Consider the following 17,211-nt stretch of genomic DNA (forward strand, 5'->3'; position numbering starts at 1 on the left):
AGCCCAAGTGGGAGAAGCCCAGTGGGCGTAGGACCCAAGGAAGGGGTCTGGGGCCAGGTGGGGCCGAGGCCGCCTGAGCGCGAAAGGCGCGAGCAAGGCCTGAGTGCGGGCGGGGAGCGCGAAAGGCGTGAGGCATAGGCCCAGTTGGGGGCCGGAGTGTGAGCACGGAGGGGCAGGCCCAGGGGGGCAGTGTCTGTACGAGGGGGCCCCAGGAGGGGGCGGGCGCATGGAGGAGCCCCGGGAGGGGGGTGAGCTGATTAAAGCCCCGGTGCAGTGGGGCCGTGAGAGCAGCACGGAGGTGCCCATGCAAGCAAGCAGGCGGGCAACTGGAGAGCACCCCCATACAACAAGTCAGGCACCGTGCCAGGGAGGGAGAAAGGCAGCCTCCCTACTAAACCAAACATCAAAGATGTGGTGGGCGAGTAATAGAAGATGCAAGAAACTGGATCTGGCACGGTAGGCAGGGGCGCGAGGGGAGGTCACGGCACCCCAGGCCCCCGCTCTGCCACACTCCCCATACACAGGGCCCACAAAAATACAATTTACCACAAAACAGGCACAATGCCAAGAATTCATTAACCCTTCCTCATCACAGTGCTCCCCCCTCGCACCCCACTGTTGGCCAGCTCAGACTTACGAATTACTAATAAGATTCTAACCCATCCAATCCAACGGTAATTCTTATTTAATTGAAATCCTGAAGACATTAGGTTGCGGTTCTCATGCTTGAGCTTTGTTTCAGTAAATAGCTTGACCAAGGGGGAAGCATTACCATTTTAAATTACAAAGCATTACCATTTTAAATTGGTTTGTAAGTGCTCAAGAATAAGGTATATAGCATAAAAATAAGGACACTTCAATTAAAAAGGACCTATCAGTATTTCCAACAAGTAGTAACGATTATTTAATCCAACTCTTCCAGCCTGGGTGGTTAACTTGTATTAAGGTGTCTGATTTTTCAAAGGTGTGAATGACCTGGAGGTTGTAGTGCTTTACTGGACTGTGATATTGCAACTTCTTAAAAACAAACTATTAATACTGGGTGCCCATATGCAGATTTTGGGGCTAATTTTTTATATATATAATTTTTTTTTTTTATAAATATATATACACACACACCTCAATTTGACTCTCAATTTGACTATATAAAATCTCAACCTATCTATCTATACACACACATACATATTTGATATATATGCGCACACACCTCAATTTGAGTATATAAAACCACAATTTATATATAAAACACCTATCTATCTATCCACAAACACGCATACACATACATATAAAACCTCAATGTGAATGACTTCATGTTCCTAATATGGTGAGTCCTCCTACTGATTAGTAATTATTCACTTAAAAGAGCCTACGACAACATAAGATTTTATGTATATCTTAATTAAAAGTCCAAATGAAATAGCTCATATAGAATTAAGAGCCTGATCCAAAAAAAATATTCTAACAAGATTAATGGTCTGATCAATAGCCCACTTGAATTTGTAGCAAGGTTTCCATTAACTTCATGTACATTGGATCAGGCCCTAGACGGTCTGTGGCATTGTTCAGTGAAGCTTTGGCAGAAATATCTTTCTTAAAAGTGCCTGGTGTTGCTGGCAATGTTTAGTAATAGAATTTTATTTTAACTACAAAAAAAAGCTGTTTTGAAGCTTCCTTTTTCAATCTGAGACCTTGATCTGCAGTTGCTGAGGGAATAATTATTACACTGAAATTACAATCACTCTTTTCCAAATGCATCACCGTCAAATGTCTAAAATTAAACCAGAAAGGGGAAAAAAAGGCAGCACAAAGAAGAAAACAAGATGTTTGTAACAGGAGGTTTGTGGAGCTGCCCTTTTTCAAAACAGCATTAAATTCAGCATCGACAATGCTGGCTTGCTATCATCTGGAATTAATTGCAGGAGCTGCAGAGCTTGGAGAAATGTTTGTAGCCCAAATGCAAACCAAGTGTTTTGGGGTGTCCAACTGGCAGAGCCCTTAAAAATCATCTGTACTCTTGGGGGTTGCAGGATAGGGGTGGGTTGCCTGAAACCAGAGAACTTGATCATCGGGGCTGAAAAATTTTAATTCCCTTCTCGCACAGGCAGCAACCACCTATGTTTTTTCCCAGGCTCCCAGCATCGGTCAGCAGAACTCCTCTTGGAAGAGAGAAAATTCCCCCATAACACATGTGAAATCTAAAGCCTTAAGGACTTCAGCTTGCATTATAAAACTGTCAAAACCAGCTGTCACAAAAGGAAAGGGCTGAAATGGTCGTCTTGACAAAACAGGCTGATTTTTGTCTAAGTTTCATAATATTTTAAACCTCGGAGCTAGGAGGCTTGAAGGGAGGGGACTCTTCTTCCCCCAGGGCACACTGAATTTACAAATGATCATTCCCCTAGCCTACATCTGAAGAGGCTGGGCTAGAGCTTGGGTACCTTCTGCTTTTGGAAATTATTTTAAATGATGCATGTAAGTGTATTTATGTAAGGGAGGAAGAAATTAGGATATGTAAAATTTTGGGGAAAGTAGGTCACCCTAAACTAAAAGGCAATAGGTTATGGGGCCCAGAATTAAATGAGGTAGAAAATGTTGGGTTTGGAGGAGACTAGGGCCCCTAGAGTCAAAACGCTATTCAGAGACTAGGATGGGCTCGGGTATGCTCGCTGTGTGTTGGCTTCATAGAGCCCCTGAAAGCCAGAACCAACTGGTCTCGTACAATCAGGTGTTCAAGATGAGAAAACAATATTTTACTTTTAATTGCTTTTCAAATTAGCATGACCACTGAATAATCTCTGATATACTAGCACTACCTTTACTTGTTCCGCTCTCCCCTAATGTAAAATTATACCTTGAGAAACTAACTGATTTACTAATTGCAAAAGTTAATAAGACAGAGAGGGTTAAACCTTACCTCCTTCTTGGTGAATTCGGGGGCATAATCATTTTTGTCATCAATAAGAATGGTAGCAGTTGCTGTGCCGGTTAATCCCACATCGAGACCAGCCATGTCCTTAGCTTCTATAATCAGCTCATACTTTGTACTGTCCATAGTCTGAAAAAAAAAAATAGATTTAAAAAAACATCAAATTTCCTCTACTTTACAGTAAGAGAAAACAATAAAACAATGTAATTTAGTCTGATCAAATACAACTAAAAATAATTGATTTGAGCCAGTGTCTTACTAATGCAGACATATGGCTTCATTATGTGCTCCAGTGAGTGTGAGGACAAACCTTAGCTAAATCATCATGTGAAGTTGGATATAATGGGTGCATGTTTGTCAACAGTGTCTAGCCTATCCAACTATTCAGACATATGGTAAAATAGGACAGAAATTCACACACCCCCTGCTTTTCAGGATAAAATTTCACTTCAATACACCAGTATTTAGCCACGATTCATCAATGTTATGACAGTTTAGTAGTTAGATCCTAGTGCCACATGCTGAATATAAACCATATTTATTGTACAAAGCCTATGCACTCTGTACATCATCTTTAACATGATAATCCAAGTTTGCATCACTAAAAGAAATAGGAAAGCAATATTTTAACGACATTATGTCTGGCATATTTACTCCACAAAAGGATGAGATATGGCCATGTTAGCACATTGCATCTGTCGATCCAGTTTATATGGTGTGATCATTATCTCTAAATCTGATGGCACCCCAACCAACAACCTAGACAGTGCCAGGCACCAGCTGCAACAGAAACCACTATCAACCTCTCCCACCTTCCAATTTTGTCCATGATTTAAAAGCCAACTCGTAGCCACTACTGTTATGGTGGGGTAGCTATAGCGTTCTTAATTCACTGCACTTCTGTTGGGAGGGCACAGAAGAAAGTAAGGTGCCCTGCTGGATCATAGGATCAGACCATTATATACCATCACAGGAAATCATCCTTGGTGCTTGAATCTGCGATCATTGAACTCATAGTGAATTCAACATGGATTTCATGGGAAGCAGGGCTGGGACCCTAATAGAAAGGAAGATTTTCACCGTTTGTATTATTGATTCATGTAGGACCAACTTGCCTGGAGACCATATGTGATGCACTGGGGATGAAGAGGACAGATGGGACAGGTTCACAGTTAAGCTGTGGGAGTACCAGACAGGCCTATTAGCTGTTGCTCAAATACAGATCTGAACAGTTTTAACAGCCCAGAAAAGTCTCATCTCTGTACAAGGGACAAAACTACAATGCAGTGCAGAGCCCAAATGTCTGGGATTTGGGGGGAAAAAAAAGCTGTACATTGGGAGCACCTCTATATGGCCTCCTCTAGCCTTGGACTGGCCTCTGTGGCCCATCCATGTTTTTGGGAATGAAGAAATCTGCACATGGCATTAAGTGCTGGGTTCACACCCCATGTGCCACGTGTCCAAACTTTTACGGCACTGCTATCAAGTTTCCTGGTACACGGAAGAAGCATTTCAGCTTTCAGTTTTTCTGGTGCAGTACAATTTTGGAGGCAGAGATGAAATTCATGCCCTGCCGGTGAACAGTTTGCCATTTGGCAATAAAAAGACGTTGTTCTACCTACTGCATGTTCGCAGGGTACCCAGTCTGAACTTCGGCTACTTTGTAGATAACGGCTGATTGCCTGGGTTCTCCAAATGTGTACTTTAGCTTTCTATTTTAGGACAGGACACCTCTTGTACAAACACCCTCCCATGCATGGCTCTGAACACATGGTGGAGCACCAGCAAGAGGCTCCATGGACATCCACAGATCAGCACATACAACACCAAACAATGTCATTGCCTGCCAGCACCTCAACAATTTAGGCAGTCCAAACTGAAAGGATGCTTGACGCTAAAAACATAGTATTATAGAAAAATGACAGCTTTGAGCCTGAAAATCTTGCCAGTCCTGAAGAAAGCCTCTCCATCCCCACAACTCCATCTAGGAATTCAAATCTTATTTTCAATGTTTGACATGGAATTCACCCAAAAAGGGAGATATTTCTATCCCTGTACATAGCTTTGTGTATAGTCAGATCACCACAGTGTCTATGAGCTAACAAAACTTTAAAGGACAATGCTGGGCAAAATGTACAGCCTTACAAAAAATCATTTTAAAATGTGTTCTCCATTTCTTGTAGGCTGTAGTGTAATCTCCCTGCCAAACTTAGCTTTCTTCATTATCATGTGGGGGGCGGGGGTGCTGTTATTGAACAGAAGACTTGTAAAACTGTATTGCTGCATGGTTATAAGCTGTCTTTACTCCCCCTCTTCCCTCTACAAATAGGCCCATTTATGCTTAGAGATTGGCCATTTTGGGGTTTAAAAATGGCTTACTTTGCATTGAAAACAAGCCCATTTATACAGGGAAATTGTGCATACTGCAGCAGAAATTCCTGTGACAGGAGCCCAATGTTCAACCTCGCAATAGAATGGGGGAGGAAAAAAAAAACCCATTGAATTTTGAGTAGCATTTCATATCGTTATGAATCCTTCACACTTTTCTGCTATACAGCACTTTATACATCTTCTCCTGTCACCAAATATTTTCTGTGCTAGTAAAAGCAACTCCGAACCTAGCCTGCTAAGAGAAATGTATTCCCAGCAGATTCTCTCTTTACACTAAGAGACTGCATTTGAGATTCTTTACAGCATTCCTCACACCTCTTGCTTGTAATCCTAGGATTACTTTAGTAGCATAAATCAACCTATTCGCTCACTAGTGAGGAAGACTGAGGCGGGGATTTAACAGCAGCCTTCATCTACCTGAAGAGGAGGGAGGTAGACTGTTCTCAGTGGGGGCAGAGGACAGAACAAGGAGCAAGGGTCTCAAATTGCAGCAAGGGAAGTTCAGGTTGGATATTAGGAAAACCTCTCTCACAAGGAAGGTAGTAAAGCACTGGAGCAGGCTACCCAGAGAGGTGGTGGAGTCTCCATCCTTGGAGGCTTTGAAGACCTGGCTAGACAAAGCCTTGGCTGGGATGATGTAGTTGGGGATGGTCCTGCTTTGAGCAAGGGGTTGGACCAGATGACCTCCTGAGGTCCCTTCCAACTCTAATTTTCTATGATTTATTAGTAGTTAACTGTGCCTGTATGATTTAAAGTACAGTAAAAGCTTTGCTATCTGGCATGAGTGGCATAAACGGGGTGCCGGTTATCTAAAAATTCTGGTTACCCGAGAGTTATGCAGAAGACAGTGGCATACTTGTAGTGCAAATACTTGATGCGCCTGCCAGATAGACTCGGGAAAGATTCCGGTTGCTAAAGTGAGGATTTGTATTGGGGGGATATTGGAAATTGCAGTTAATAGAGTAGCCCGGTTAGTAAAATGCTGGTTAACACAGCTTTTATTGTATAAGGCATATTTACAAGCCTCCTTTCCCCCTCCCAATAAATTCCCTCTCAACATTTTTAAGGAAATGGAAATTTATCACAATTGCTAGAAGGTATATACGTTTCAAGTTGTAAATGCCTTGCAAAGATTGACCGACACAACATCACTGAAGGAGAACTCTACGTGGGGGATCTGGCCAGCATTGCTGGCTCGAGAAAGGCAAGGGGAGCTCTGCAATCCAGGATCTGCCAGAGTAACACTCTCCTGATATTTTAACTTGTCTATATGCATTTATATGGTATTGGCATAATTGCAAAGGAAGACTTGTTCAATTTTCCACGGTGATTGAGGGAGAATGAACTAAAGCACTGATCTGAAATTGCTCCTAGAATAATTCAGCCTCAAGATTAGATGGGAAAATGTCCTACGTATTTTGTCCTAAGAGTGATTTGACTATGAACCAAATATTCAGTAAAGAGAGTCCTGAATATTTGTAGGGTGGACCAAATCATCATCTATTATTGTGTGATTATACCATCTATAAGACAGGACATCCATCATAAATTTCATAACTGGAAAATATCACCTTATGTTTTTCTAGTAGGAACATTTATTCTTATTTCCTATGCTTTTTATATGCATTAGTAATCCCTCACTCCCTCCGATTTGTGCTTGAATGTTATATTAAATATCGAATAACATTCTACTCTCAAACTAAGGAGCTGCAGAACAGGACATGCTTAAGCTAGAAAAATCTCTCCAAAGTTTGTGTTTACAAGTATACGATTAAAGATTAAAGCTAATTGGATTTAAATAAGAGTATAAGGTCAAAAAGGAACCGACTGCACTGAATGACTGCAATACATGCATCAGTCTTAAACCATATGAATCAACCTAAAGTCAACCATTGCTTCCAAAGTGACTGACAAGGACATACCGTATACACAGGGTTGACTAAGTGACATTTGATTTTCAACAGGTGCATAATGCTGAAACTCAGCCGGTTCAGTGATTTTCATTCCATGAAAAGTTAAGTTACTTATCTAAATCTCCAAGTCAGTAAAAGTGGGACTTGTTAGCTGAAGAAAAATCATGAAATATCTCCCTTGGACCCAGGAAACACACACATCTGAAGCATACTAGTCTTTTTTTGTGGCTGGTTCTTGTCAGAAACTGCATGGCAATGACAAATGATTTTGAAATAGTTTTATGAACCCCTTTAAAAACTTGGTTTATTATTGCTGTTTATAACAATATACTGCTAGCACTGAAATACTTGGTGTTAGAATGGAAATCCTTAATTACATGTTTATATTTAGGATTAGGCAAAAAGAAAAAAGTGAATTCAGATCTAAACTTTCCAAACCCTGTGTAGTGTTCGGATCTGGGGTACTGGTGCCAACCCAGCAGTAGTTTCTAAATAAATAAGTTATAAATGACATGGAGCGACACACACACACACGTGATAAATCAGCTATCACTTGAGTGTGCTAGAGCTCCCGGAGCAGGGTAGGTTCATATAAAGAAGATGAGGGTCTGAACAAAACTAAATGTACAACAGTAAAATGGGTAAGCACTGCGTCTACTGAATTCTGTTTGAAATATATCCCCGGGGGGAAACATAATTATTTGGGTATGATGTATTTAGAAGAAAAACCATCAAAGCTATACCAGCATCTTGCATGCCTCTAAGAAAGTTTAGACCGAACTAATTAACAGCCTCCCCCCAGCCTGTGTGAAGTGTGTACTATGCTTATAAGCATAGCAGGGAGGAATAGAAAGAAGGATAAGACTTGTCACATGATAGCATAGATAGAGCTCCTATCACTCTGCACTGTTACAGATACTCTCTCCTATTGAAATAAAAATATGTGCAACAGAAAGTATATTTAATAAAATTCTAGTAAAGCTCTAGCTTGGGGATCAAATAGCTGGAATGGTCCTATTAAAGTGGAGTGCATCACAAAAACATGGCCTTCTGATGAATCCCCCACACTACCTCTACCCTGAAAAAGAAACAGGGTGTTAATGTGTATTAATTTTTGTGTCAGAATTGTGCCTTGAAGCTCAATGGGAATTTGGGCCCTGCTGCACTGGGTGCTGTACAAACAGTAAGATAACTCTGAGAGGCAGGAGTGTTATAACTCAAACACGAAGCAGGCAAAAAATGGAAAAGGAAAGAGAGCCATAGAAAGTGATGTCAAATGGCCAAAGTCATACAGGAGGCAATGGCAAAGCCAAGAACAGAGTCCAGATCTGCTGGCTCCCAGGCGACTGGCTTAGCCGCCTAACCCAGAAGCACAGGGATGCAACCTGGCACCGAGGACACATTGACAGCAGTGACTTCTGGTTGCCACTGTGACTGCAATTGCACAGTGCCAGCAGCAGCCAATTTTTTCCGCCCACCTCCAACTTGGTGCCTGGGGCAACTGCCCCATTCGCTGCATTCTCATCACACTGCTGAGCGAACCACATCATTTCACCAAAAATAAAATCAATATCATCAGACAGTGCTAAGCTAAATGTATAAATATGCAACGACTCTGAATGAAATAAACAGGGATAATGATTTTAATCAATGAACATTAAGTCACTGTAGGTATGCTGGTTTATTTATCAACTGTGGTTGTGTGCAACATAGCGGTGTTGAGAGAGTCTGTATTATTACAGCAGGAAACCCATTCATTTCCCCACAAATTTGCCCTTTCGTCATTTCACCACTGCAGGCTGATTGGCAAAGTGCTTGGTCTGCAAAGAAAGGTGAACCACAGCTGGCATGTTTTCACTCAAAGGTCCATCTAATGCCATTCTCACCAATGTTAATATTCACTGCAGACTTCAGGCCCCTGCTGGCTCCATATTACCCATTCAGCTCTGGTAGCAAGGAGAGGCCGGAGAGACTTTCAGACTTTTAAATGGTTGACAAAGCCAGCAAGATGTGATAGCAACAGAAAGAAAATAAATGGTTCGGCACCGATCTATATAGTTAAAATAAACTAAATGGTAACTTTTAGCGAGCAAACAATGAAATCAGATGCAACAGTTCTGTGCTGAGTTTTATTCTTCACAGTTGAAGGAAGAAAACTAACAGCAGCTAAGAGATACAAGCAAAAGCATTTACATTTCCCATCATAAACAAGAACCATGGGCCTAAATGTTGCCAGGTGCTAACTAACCCCTTTAGAGTGCAAAGTACCTATAGGATCCATTCAGCTCAGTGGGTGTGGAGGGTGGCCAGCACCTTTGCTGCTTTAAGGCTGCTTATTCAACAAGGCTGAAGTACATAGGACTACTTGCTTGAACTAGGGATGTTCTGAAGTATCATATCCAATCCAGGCATAAGGACCTAGTTCCCAGTCAGTGCAACAGTCGACTATAGTGGTCTTTATATGAAACCTCATGGATTTGTATCCCCTTCGATGAGTACAGTTGGCAGATCTGGTTCTATCACAGGTTAATAAACAGTACATAAAAGAGGCAGATTTTGTCAAATACTCATTTTAAATTCCATCCTAAACTACACAATAAACTCACGCCAAACTATTAAGTGAATGGCGATCCTGCCTCTTCTAAGATGCACCCTTTGCTTAAGACTTGAGAACAAGACTCGGATGCAGTCAAGGAAGGTTTTAAGTTATCTGGTTGTGGAGAAAATTATGGACAAAAAATTTAAGTCTGGCTCTTTGTGCCCGGTCCTCGATGAGAAATCTGTGCTCTGTCACAGAGAACAGAGTTCAAAAGTTTTAGCAGTTGTCTGAAGTTGGGCACCTTCATCCAGATTAGGCTCTCCAATAAAAGAGAAATGATTTCAAAGAGCCAAAGGATTTGCAGGTCCCAATGACTTGGAAGCGAGTTGCAAGTGCTCGGCCTGAGTCAAAGACGAGAACACTTACGTGCTTAAATGGAGATGGAAGCTTGAAAATACTGGCCAGAGAACTTGTTCTGAACGTCTTGAAAATTCAGGTAAAGCATTAAGGATCCACACATAAGATACGAATACAAAAACTCTTCATAAACAGGCTGTATCGAATTCCCCTTTTTGTCACTGACAGCTGAACAAAAGATGGAGGTGGCCAACGAGGGAAAACCAGTGAAGTTGTAATATTCCTATGATCCATATGCCAAGTGCCCACCCACTCGCCTGAAAACTGAAATCCTGCTAGTTATTACAGTAACGGAGCCACAGCACACATTTAGACTGCCAATTTCCTGCAATGATGTTTTCTGTTCATTTCAATCTAATCATTCTTGGAACAGTTTTCAGAAAACTATGACAACATATTTCTGGATAGAAATCCTGGTCAGTACTTGGGTAATACTTTTGCTCCGGAGTTGGGTCTGAACTATATTAGAGGTTGGATCAAGACAACTATTTCTTCAGAGTTCAAGAGAAGCTGAATCCAGGATTTGGGGGCTCATCTATAATTTCTGTTCCTAATCTAGAAGAGTCTCAGGTCATAATAGGTTTTTGAAAACACTCATAATAGAGGCTTTCCTCCACTGGAAATGAGGAGGAGGAGGGGAACTGAAAAGGTGGTTAAGTGATCTTGTCATATGCCCTTGAATATTTGTCTACATCATCAACCTGCCATCCAACTCAGCATGTTTGGCAATTTCTCCGCTAGTCGTTATCAGAGATTTCTTTCCAAAGGCACAGAGGATAGTTAGACACCAACTTTGATGTCCTTCAAAGACACCTAACTCCTAACAGTGCCCTTGACACTCTTCCCTAGAGATGGAAAGCCAGATCAGAAGAACAGCAGTGCACTGGCATAACTCCAGAGGTGGAAAAGAGGAATACTGTTCAGAATCCCGTGTTGTTAGTCCTTCATGTTCATGTGCTAGACCAAGTGCCTGTTCTTCGACACAGTGAAATTAAAGTGTTATATCACTAATGTCACGGCTTTTTGGCTGTGATTAGCATATTGATGGTTCTTTAAGTAACTGTAAAAATGGTACTGGGGGCTCCATGTTAGAAGTGTGCCGGTGATTTCCACATCAATTCCCTTAGTTTACAAATAAAAATGTCTGCCTTCATTGCTGCTGTGCTTTCTTTTTCTTACTGCCTGGTAAAATCAGCCTCAAAACTGAAAGTCAGACCGGGCTTTTGCTTGGCTTTTGCACGGTCACCAGCTTCTGAAGGGAAATCCTACCCTCAGTCACAGTTTTTTCTCACTAGTTATGACAGAGTTGAAAGGTCACAAAACGTGGAACGGAAGGAAGCATTTAGTCACAGAATCTAGTTAACTTCATTGGAGGAGCCTGAGCCAGAATTGAGACCAGTGATGCTCCTGTAGCTCCATAAGTTATGCTTTAATAACAGGGCTAAAATAATAGTTAAAAACATCCCTACAAATAAATGGTGTGATAGTGATTTCAATGAACTCGGTGAGAACAACAACTCTGAAGGGCGAGACCTTAAGCAAATCAGTGACTCTGTTAATGCCTTAAGACCCCATCTGTAAAATGGGGATGACAGCACTTCCCAAAGTTACATGGGGCATGCAAGGTGCTTAAACAGTAACCTGAAGGAGGACATAACATTTCCATCTGACTCCAGTTGAACACTAAAAACTCTTAAGTATATTTTAAGCATCCTTTCAAGTCACATTAATTCATTGCCTAGTGACATTTTGCCTTTGTGTCCCTGGCAAGATCTGAATGATTTTGCAAAAATGTAGCTGCATTCTCTGAGATAACACCATCAATGATTATTCATAACTCTATTTTTAAGCGGTGTATTTATATACTTATTCATTGTGTGCTTCCATGTCTTAGTTGCTACTTACGCCATTATAACATAATGCTCACCAATAAGAAAAGCTCTTTGGATTTGAATAATTTCAGTTTGTGCTAAATCAAGGCTCATATTCATTTAAGAGGACAATTGCAAGTAGTGAGTATTGAATCTGTCCCATTAAAACATAATCATTCTTCTTGTTGACTAACAATATCAACATTCAGTCTATTGTTCCAGGGTCTGCTGCCAGAATTTTGACAAATGTAGAATAAAAAAAAAAATGAAGCAAAATGACTATTAGCATAGAAGGCTTTTAAAATGATAATAATAGTAATATTAAATAATAGTAACATTAGCATTAATTTTAAGTAATGATATGGCTGTGTAAAAGAGGGATAGAGAGGCAGACTGTATATCAAGAGCTTGAATGATAGTTTGACAAATACAAAAAACCAAACAGTGCTGTAATATAAATGCTGTTTAGCTCACCAATTTCCATTTTTTTAACCTCTTAAAAGGTAGGTCTACAGTTTAATCAAAGAAATAAGGTATTTCTGTTACGACCAAAATCAAGATCTGTTAACTACCCACAAGAGAGAAGTAGGTCATAGGTCTAACTTGGACTAAGAACAAGACTGAAGTGCGTTTAGAAGGAAAAATATTGTGACTTCAAAATGCCTGACACCTGCTTCTGTTCCTCATTGAGAATAAATCTCTAGGGCTGCAAACAGACATCTCATCTGAGGTGGTCCTGATTGTCCTCGATTTTGACCCATGTCAAAACAGGAGCGGCACAGCCATTTACAAGTGTTGCCCTTCCCAGCTGCATGCTGCTTCTCTGCCAGTAGGTGGCCAGTGAGAACACACAGCCTGACTGGCTTATCCCTGGACTGACTTGTAATTAAGTTACAGAGGCATATAGTGATACCCAGGGGAAAAGTGGTAGAACATTGTATCATGCATACTTCGCAGATACTGAAAGCAGAACAATGGACTTGTACATCTGTAGGATCCTGTGACAAACGGTTTTCTCTCCAGAGAAATCTGACATTTATTTACAATCTGGCTGTTTAAAAATACATCGCATAAGGGCTCAGAATTTGAATTATTAAAAGTGTAGGTAGAGTGCATGCCTGATATTTATGTACAAGTACTGTATTTTATATGCAGATACAAACATTGTGCATGCAAATAGTTAATTAGATGCATTTACATGTGTTCTTTTGAAGTTTGCCTAGGTCATTATGCATAAATTAGGCCTGTGCAGAACAACTGCATGCCTAACACTTTTGAATAAGGCAGCCCAGGGTATTAAAATACTCAACTGTATCACAGCAAAAGGAACTTTGTGCTGACAAAATATTAGAAATCTATAGGGAAACACTGATTCCTGATCTAGCAAATAGGAGAATAGACAAGTGTTAAGTACCATCGTAAGTCTGATAGCTGTCCACGATGACCACCTCAACGTCCCGGACAAAATCAATTCATTCCCATGCCAATAAGCCACACCCAAATTAGGCTTCTGCTAAATATTCCCATGTACTGGTCGCTGCATTTTCTTTTTAAACAGCCTAACACTTCATTTTAGTTTCAAAATAAAAATAGCACAGAAAGCTTCACTGTGCTGTGAGAGTATCCCTCATTTTATAGCCAATCCACATGGTCACTCTACTATTAGTGCAAAAATCTTAAACCGAGTCACCTTCAAAATGGTTTCATAAAAACCTGCCATCAGCCACAGACAATAACTATATTGGGCTGTTTTTTCACCTGGGCTAAATCTCAATCAAGCATTCAGAGTGATACATTGCCTATCACGGAGCTTCTGACATATGCAACAGAGTCCCCTTGTGCTTGTATGTCATTCAACTGGACTCTCAATTACTCTGCCTACCCAAGGAGGGTGACCCGAGTTCAAGAACATCTGCAGTAGTGCTTGTAGCATGCTTAAGAAGCAGGCACACCATTGCTACAAACATGCATTTCAACACAAAAGCGAGTGAACAATGAACGCTTGCCATTGTTTCTGGACAATCAGGCTTTCCTTGGGTGAATACTCCTAAAAAAAAATAGGACGCCTCTGCTTACTTGTTCATTTAAAGAACATCGTAGATTGTGCGTTTGACTGGTAAGTGGGCAGTGCGTTCAGGGACCGTTGGTTGAGTGTCAAATTGGTTGCTGTAAGGCATACAACTCACAGGGAAGTGGGGAGGGAGCCAAGGCAGCTTGAAGCCACCTTCCTCCTTCTGGGTTGCCCTGTGACAATGGTAAGGCCCAAACATGATTAAAGCAACCTTCCAGGATGACTGATTTCCACAGCGTTGCTCAGAGTGTCAGAATTTGACCCTTCCCTAACACATTCCTTCCAGCCCCACCTCTGTTCGGCGGCATTCCTCCTTCCTGCCCACCCCCTCCCTGCAAAAGCAATACCAGGGTTTGCCTGGGGAAGTGAACTTTGAACTATTTTCCCTGGTGTCTGCACCAGGAGGATCCACCTCTGCTTATGTCTGAATTTTAGCACTCCGTTGTTGTGCTCCTGTCCTTTAACATGGCACCCAGGGGCAGCAGCGAGGAGTCTTACTTCTACTTTCTGACAGTGCGTGCACGTTACTGAGACACCGCTGAATTCAGAGCCTTGAGACCGAAAGTAAAATCTGAACTTGACTCCGGGGTGTTGGCTGTAGCTGTGTTGGTCTAAGGACATAGTTCCCATCCAGGAAGAGCGTGCAACAACTGCAGATGCTTCCTCTGCCTGAAGAAGGGTGTTTGTACCTGAAAACTTGCAGAGAAGAATTTTTCCAACTATTTGATTTGGTCTAATAAAAGATACCCGATTTACCCAAAAAACCTTGTCCGCTTATGAACTTGACTCATGCATTACTTACACAGATTAGTTACATACACGCCTAAGCAAATTACAGCTAGAACCGGGGGAGAGGAAACTTTTCATGTCCTGGAGACTAAGATTTGGGGGGGCGGGGAGCAGGTTATGTTCTACATTGGGACAAAACTCAGTAGCTTTCAAAGATTTTTTTCATGGCGAACCAGAGAGTGACTAGGAAAGCTAACAGCCTGGGGTGTAAGGCACTCACCTGGGATAAGGGTGACCCAACTCAGGTCTGGACTCCCTATTCTTCCCAGGTGAATGCTCTGAACACCAAGCTATGGAGTCACTTGTACTCTGCCAAATTCATATTGGGTTATTTAAGCAATATGAGCAGCAACAAGGGATACTGAGAGACGTGCAACAGGAAACCCTGTTACTGGTAGGCTTGAGAGGGCAGGCTGTTAAGGGTAGCAGCACAGGTGGACTGAGCCTGGGACTGCTAAGGACAGGTGGCTAATGAGTGACCGGCTGGCCACTGGGTGCACAGCCCCAGTCAGGGGATTGGGAGGAGGCTGGTTAGGGGATTTAAACCCAGCCTGGGACCATACAAGGGTAGCTAGGCAGAGAGGAGCTCTGGTGAGTTGTGGGTGCTGTCAGAGCAGGGCAGGTACATAAGCTGCCCTGGGAAGCTGGGGGGAAAAAAAAGACTCGTGAGCAGGCAAGGCCCTGAGGGCTGCATCTACCAAGGAGGCAGACGACTTGTTTCTCTGTGAAGCAGGTGGCGTGCACTTTTTGGACTTGTGAACCAGAGGACTGGGTTGCAGCTACAGGAGCAAAGAAGGTCGCGAAAAGGTGGGCCACCGTCTTTCTTTGCTATAGGAGCCAGGAGAAAATCCCAAGCTGAGGAGCAGACTCTAGCACTCTGATGAAGCCCCAAAAAGCAGGGGACATGCCACTGAGGCCAGACCTATAGCCCAGAGTCTTTATCAGTGTCCTAAGGTGTGTGTGGCTAGAGAGAAAAAGGGGCATAGGCTGTGATAACTGGAGCCCTGACAAGTCCTCAGAAACCCACAAGGGCAACCCCGCAAATGCGGAGTGCAAGGTGCAGGAAGGACTCGGGTGGGCGACTGGTCTGGCTGAACAGGCCAGGCTGCTTGCAGAGCTGCTACTGATCCAAGGATCTCCCTCCCCGCCCCAGTCCCCAACCACTAAAACATCAAAGCTGTTGCAGGCAAAGAGCAGGAGGAATGGGGACACCGGGAGAAGGTAGCAGGTGAGCAATACCAACCCTACCTGTTTTACTGACTGTCACTCCAAAATAAATTATAACTCAGGGATCAGACCACTCACTTGAGACGTGTGGTGTGGATTAATTGAAACAGGGACCTGAACTTAGGTGTCCCACCTTCCAAATGAATAAAATAACAAGCAGCCTAATCTGAAGTCTCCCTGGCTGACCAGAAAGCTCATTCCCCAAAGTGAGAGAACTTTCCAGTAAAGGTTTTCTTTAACCTGGCATATTCCTGTAACAAGTTTGGTTTTGAAGGATCTGATCAAAAGCAATTTGGCCAAAAAAAAAAAAAATCCTGACCAGCTCTATTTAAAGCTTGACTGGTATATTCATTCTGTTTTAAACCAGCCACAATTTGCAATTCAAAAAGAGCTGTAGAGCAAGAATGATCTGCTGAAGAAATGTTTAAATAATTCTGAAAAATTAATACGTCACAGGGGTGTGCAATCTGTTTGCAGATAATTAGTGAAGAAAAAAAGGATAACGTTTCTCTAAGACGTTATTACTTGCAAATTATTCACTCGTCTCTAGTTTCTGCCATGGTTGGCACAGGTCTATTTAAATCCAGACTTTTAAAAGGAGAGATATGTTTCTCCAGCATGGTAACCTATCACACTTATCAGCGAAGACAGCTTTTCAAGGATCTGCGCATTAAAGCCTGTCTGTCAGGAGAATTTCCAAGTATAGGAAAGATAAAAAGATTATATAATGAGGAACAACGCCCATAGTGAAGACAAGTGAAGGTCCCCCACTGCAACTTTAAAAAAAGCAAGCCTCGGTAAGGAAAAACCAAGACATTACAGGATTAAAATAGCCACAGCAAGGTAGATTCTCAGCTTGCCATAAATCAGCCTGGCTGCACTGATTTCAAGGGAGCTGTACCAGCGTACACCAACTGAACGTACATCCTGCGTACAGCCTGCATGCTGCCATATCACTCGCTTCGTCCTTTGCAGAACTCAAGGGTGCTCTTCCATGTGCAAAAGTGCCAGTAGTAAAAAGTTCAAGAAATGGTTTTCCAAATAATAATGATAAAAAAAAAAAAAAA

The 17,211-nt window shown here is 42.0% G+C and overlaps 1 protein-coding gene across 1 annotated transcript in view; it reads right to left on the minus strand.

Moving 5' to 3' along the window:
* Positions 1-17,211, minus strand: part of CDH13 (cadherin 13) — a 948,741-nt gene that overhangs the window by 168,082 nt on the left and 763,448 nt on the right. Inside the window, exon 8 of the mRNA XM_019505469.1 lies at positions 2,915-3,055. Within this exon, the coding sequence (XP_019361014.1) occupies positions 2,915-3,055 (141 nt within the window). The remainder of the gene's footprint in view (positions 1-2,914; positions 3,056-17,211) is intronic.

The sequence above is a fragment of the Gavialis gangeticus genome, unplaced genomic scaffold (assembly GCF_001723915.1).
Source record: "Gavialis gangeticus isolate Ggan-Ray unplaced genomic scaffold, GavGan_comp1, whole genome shotgun sequence".
NCBI classification, from domain to species: Eukaryota; Metazoa; Chordata; order Crocodylia; family Gavialidae; genus Gavialis; species Gavialis gangeticus.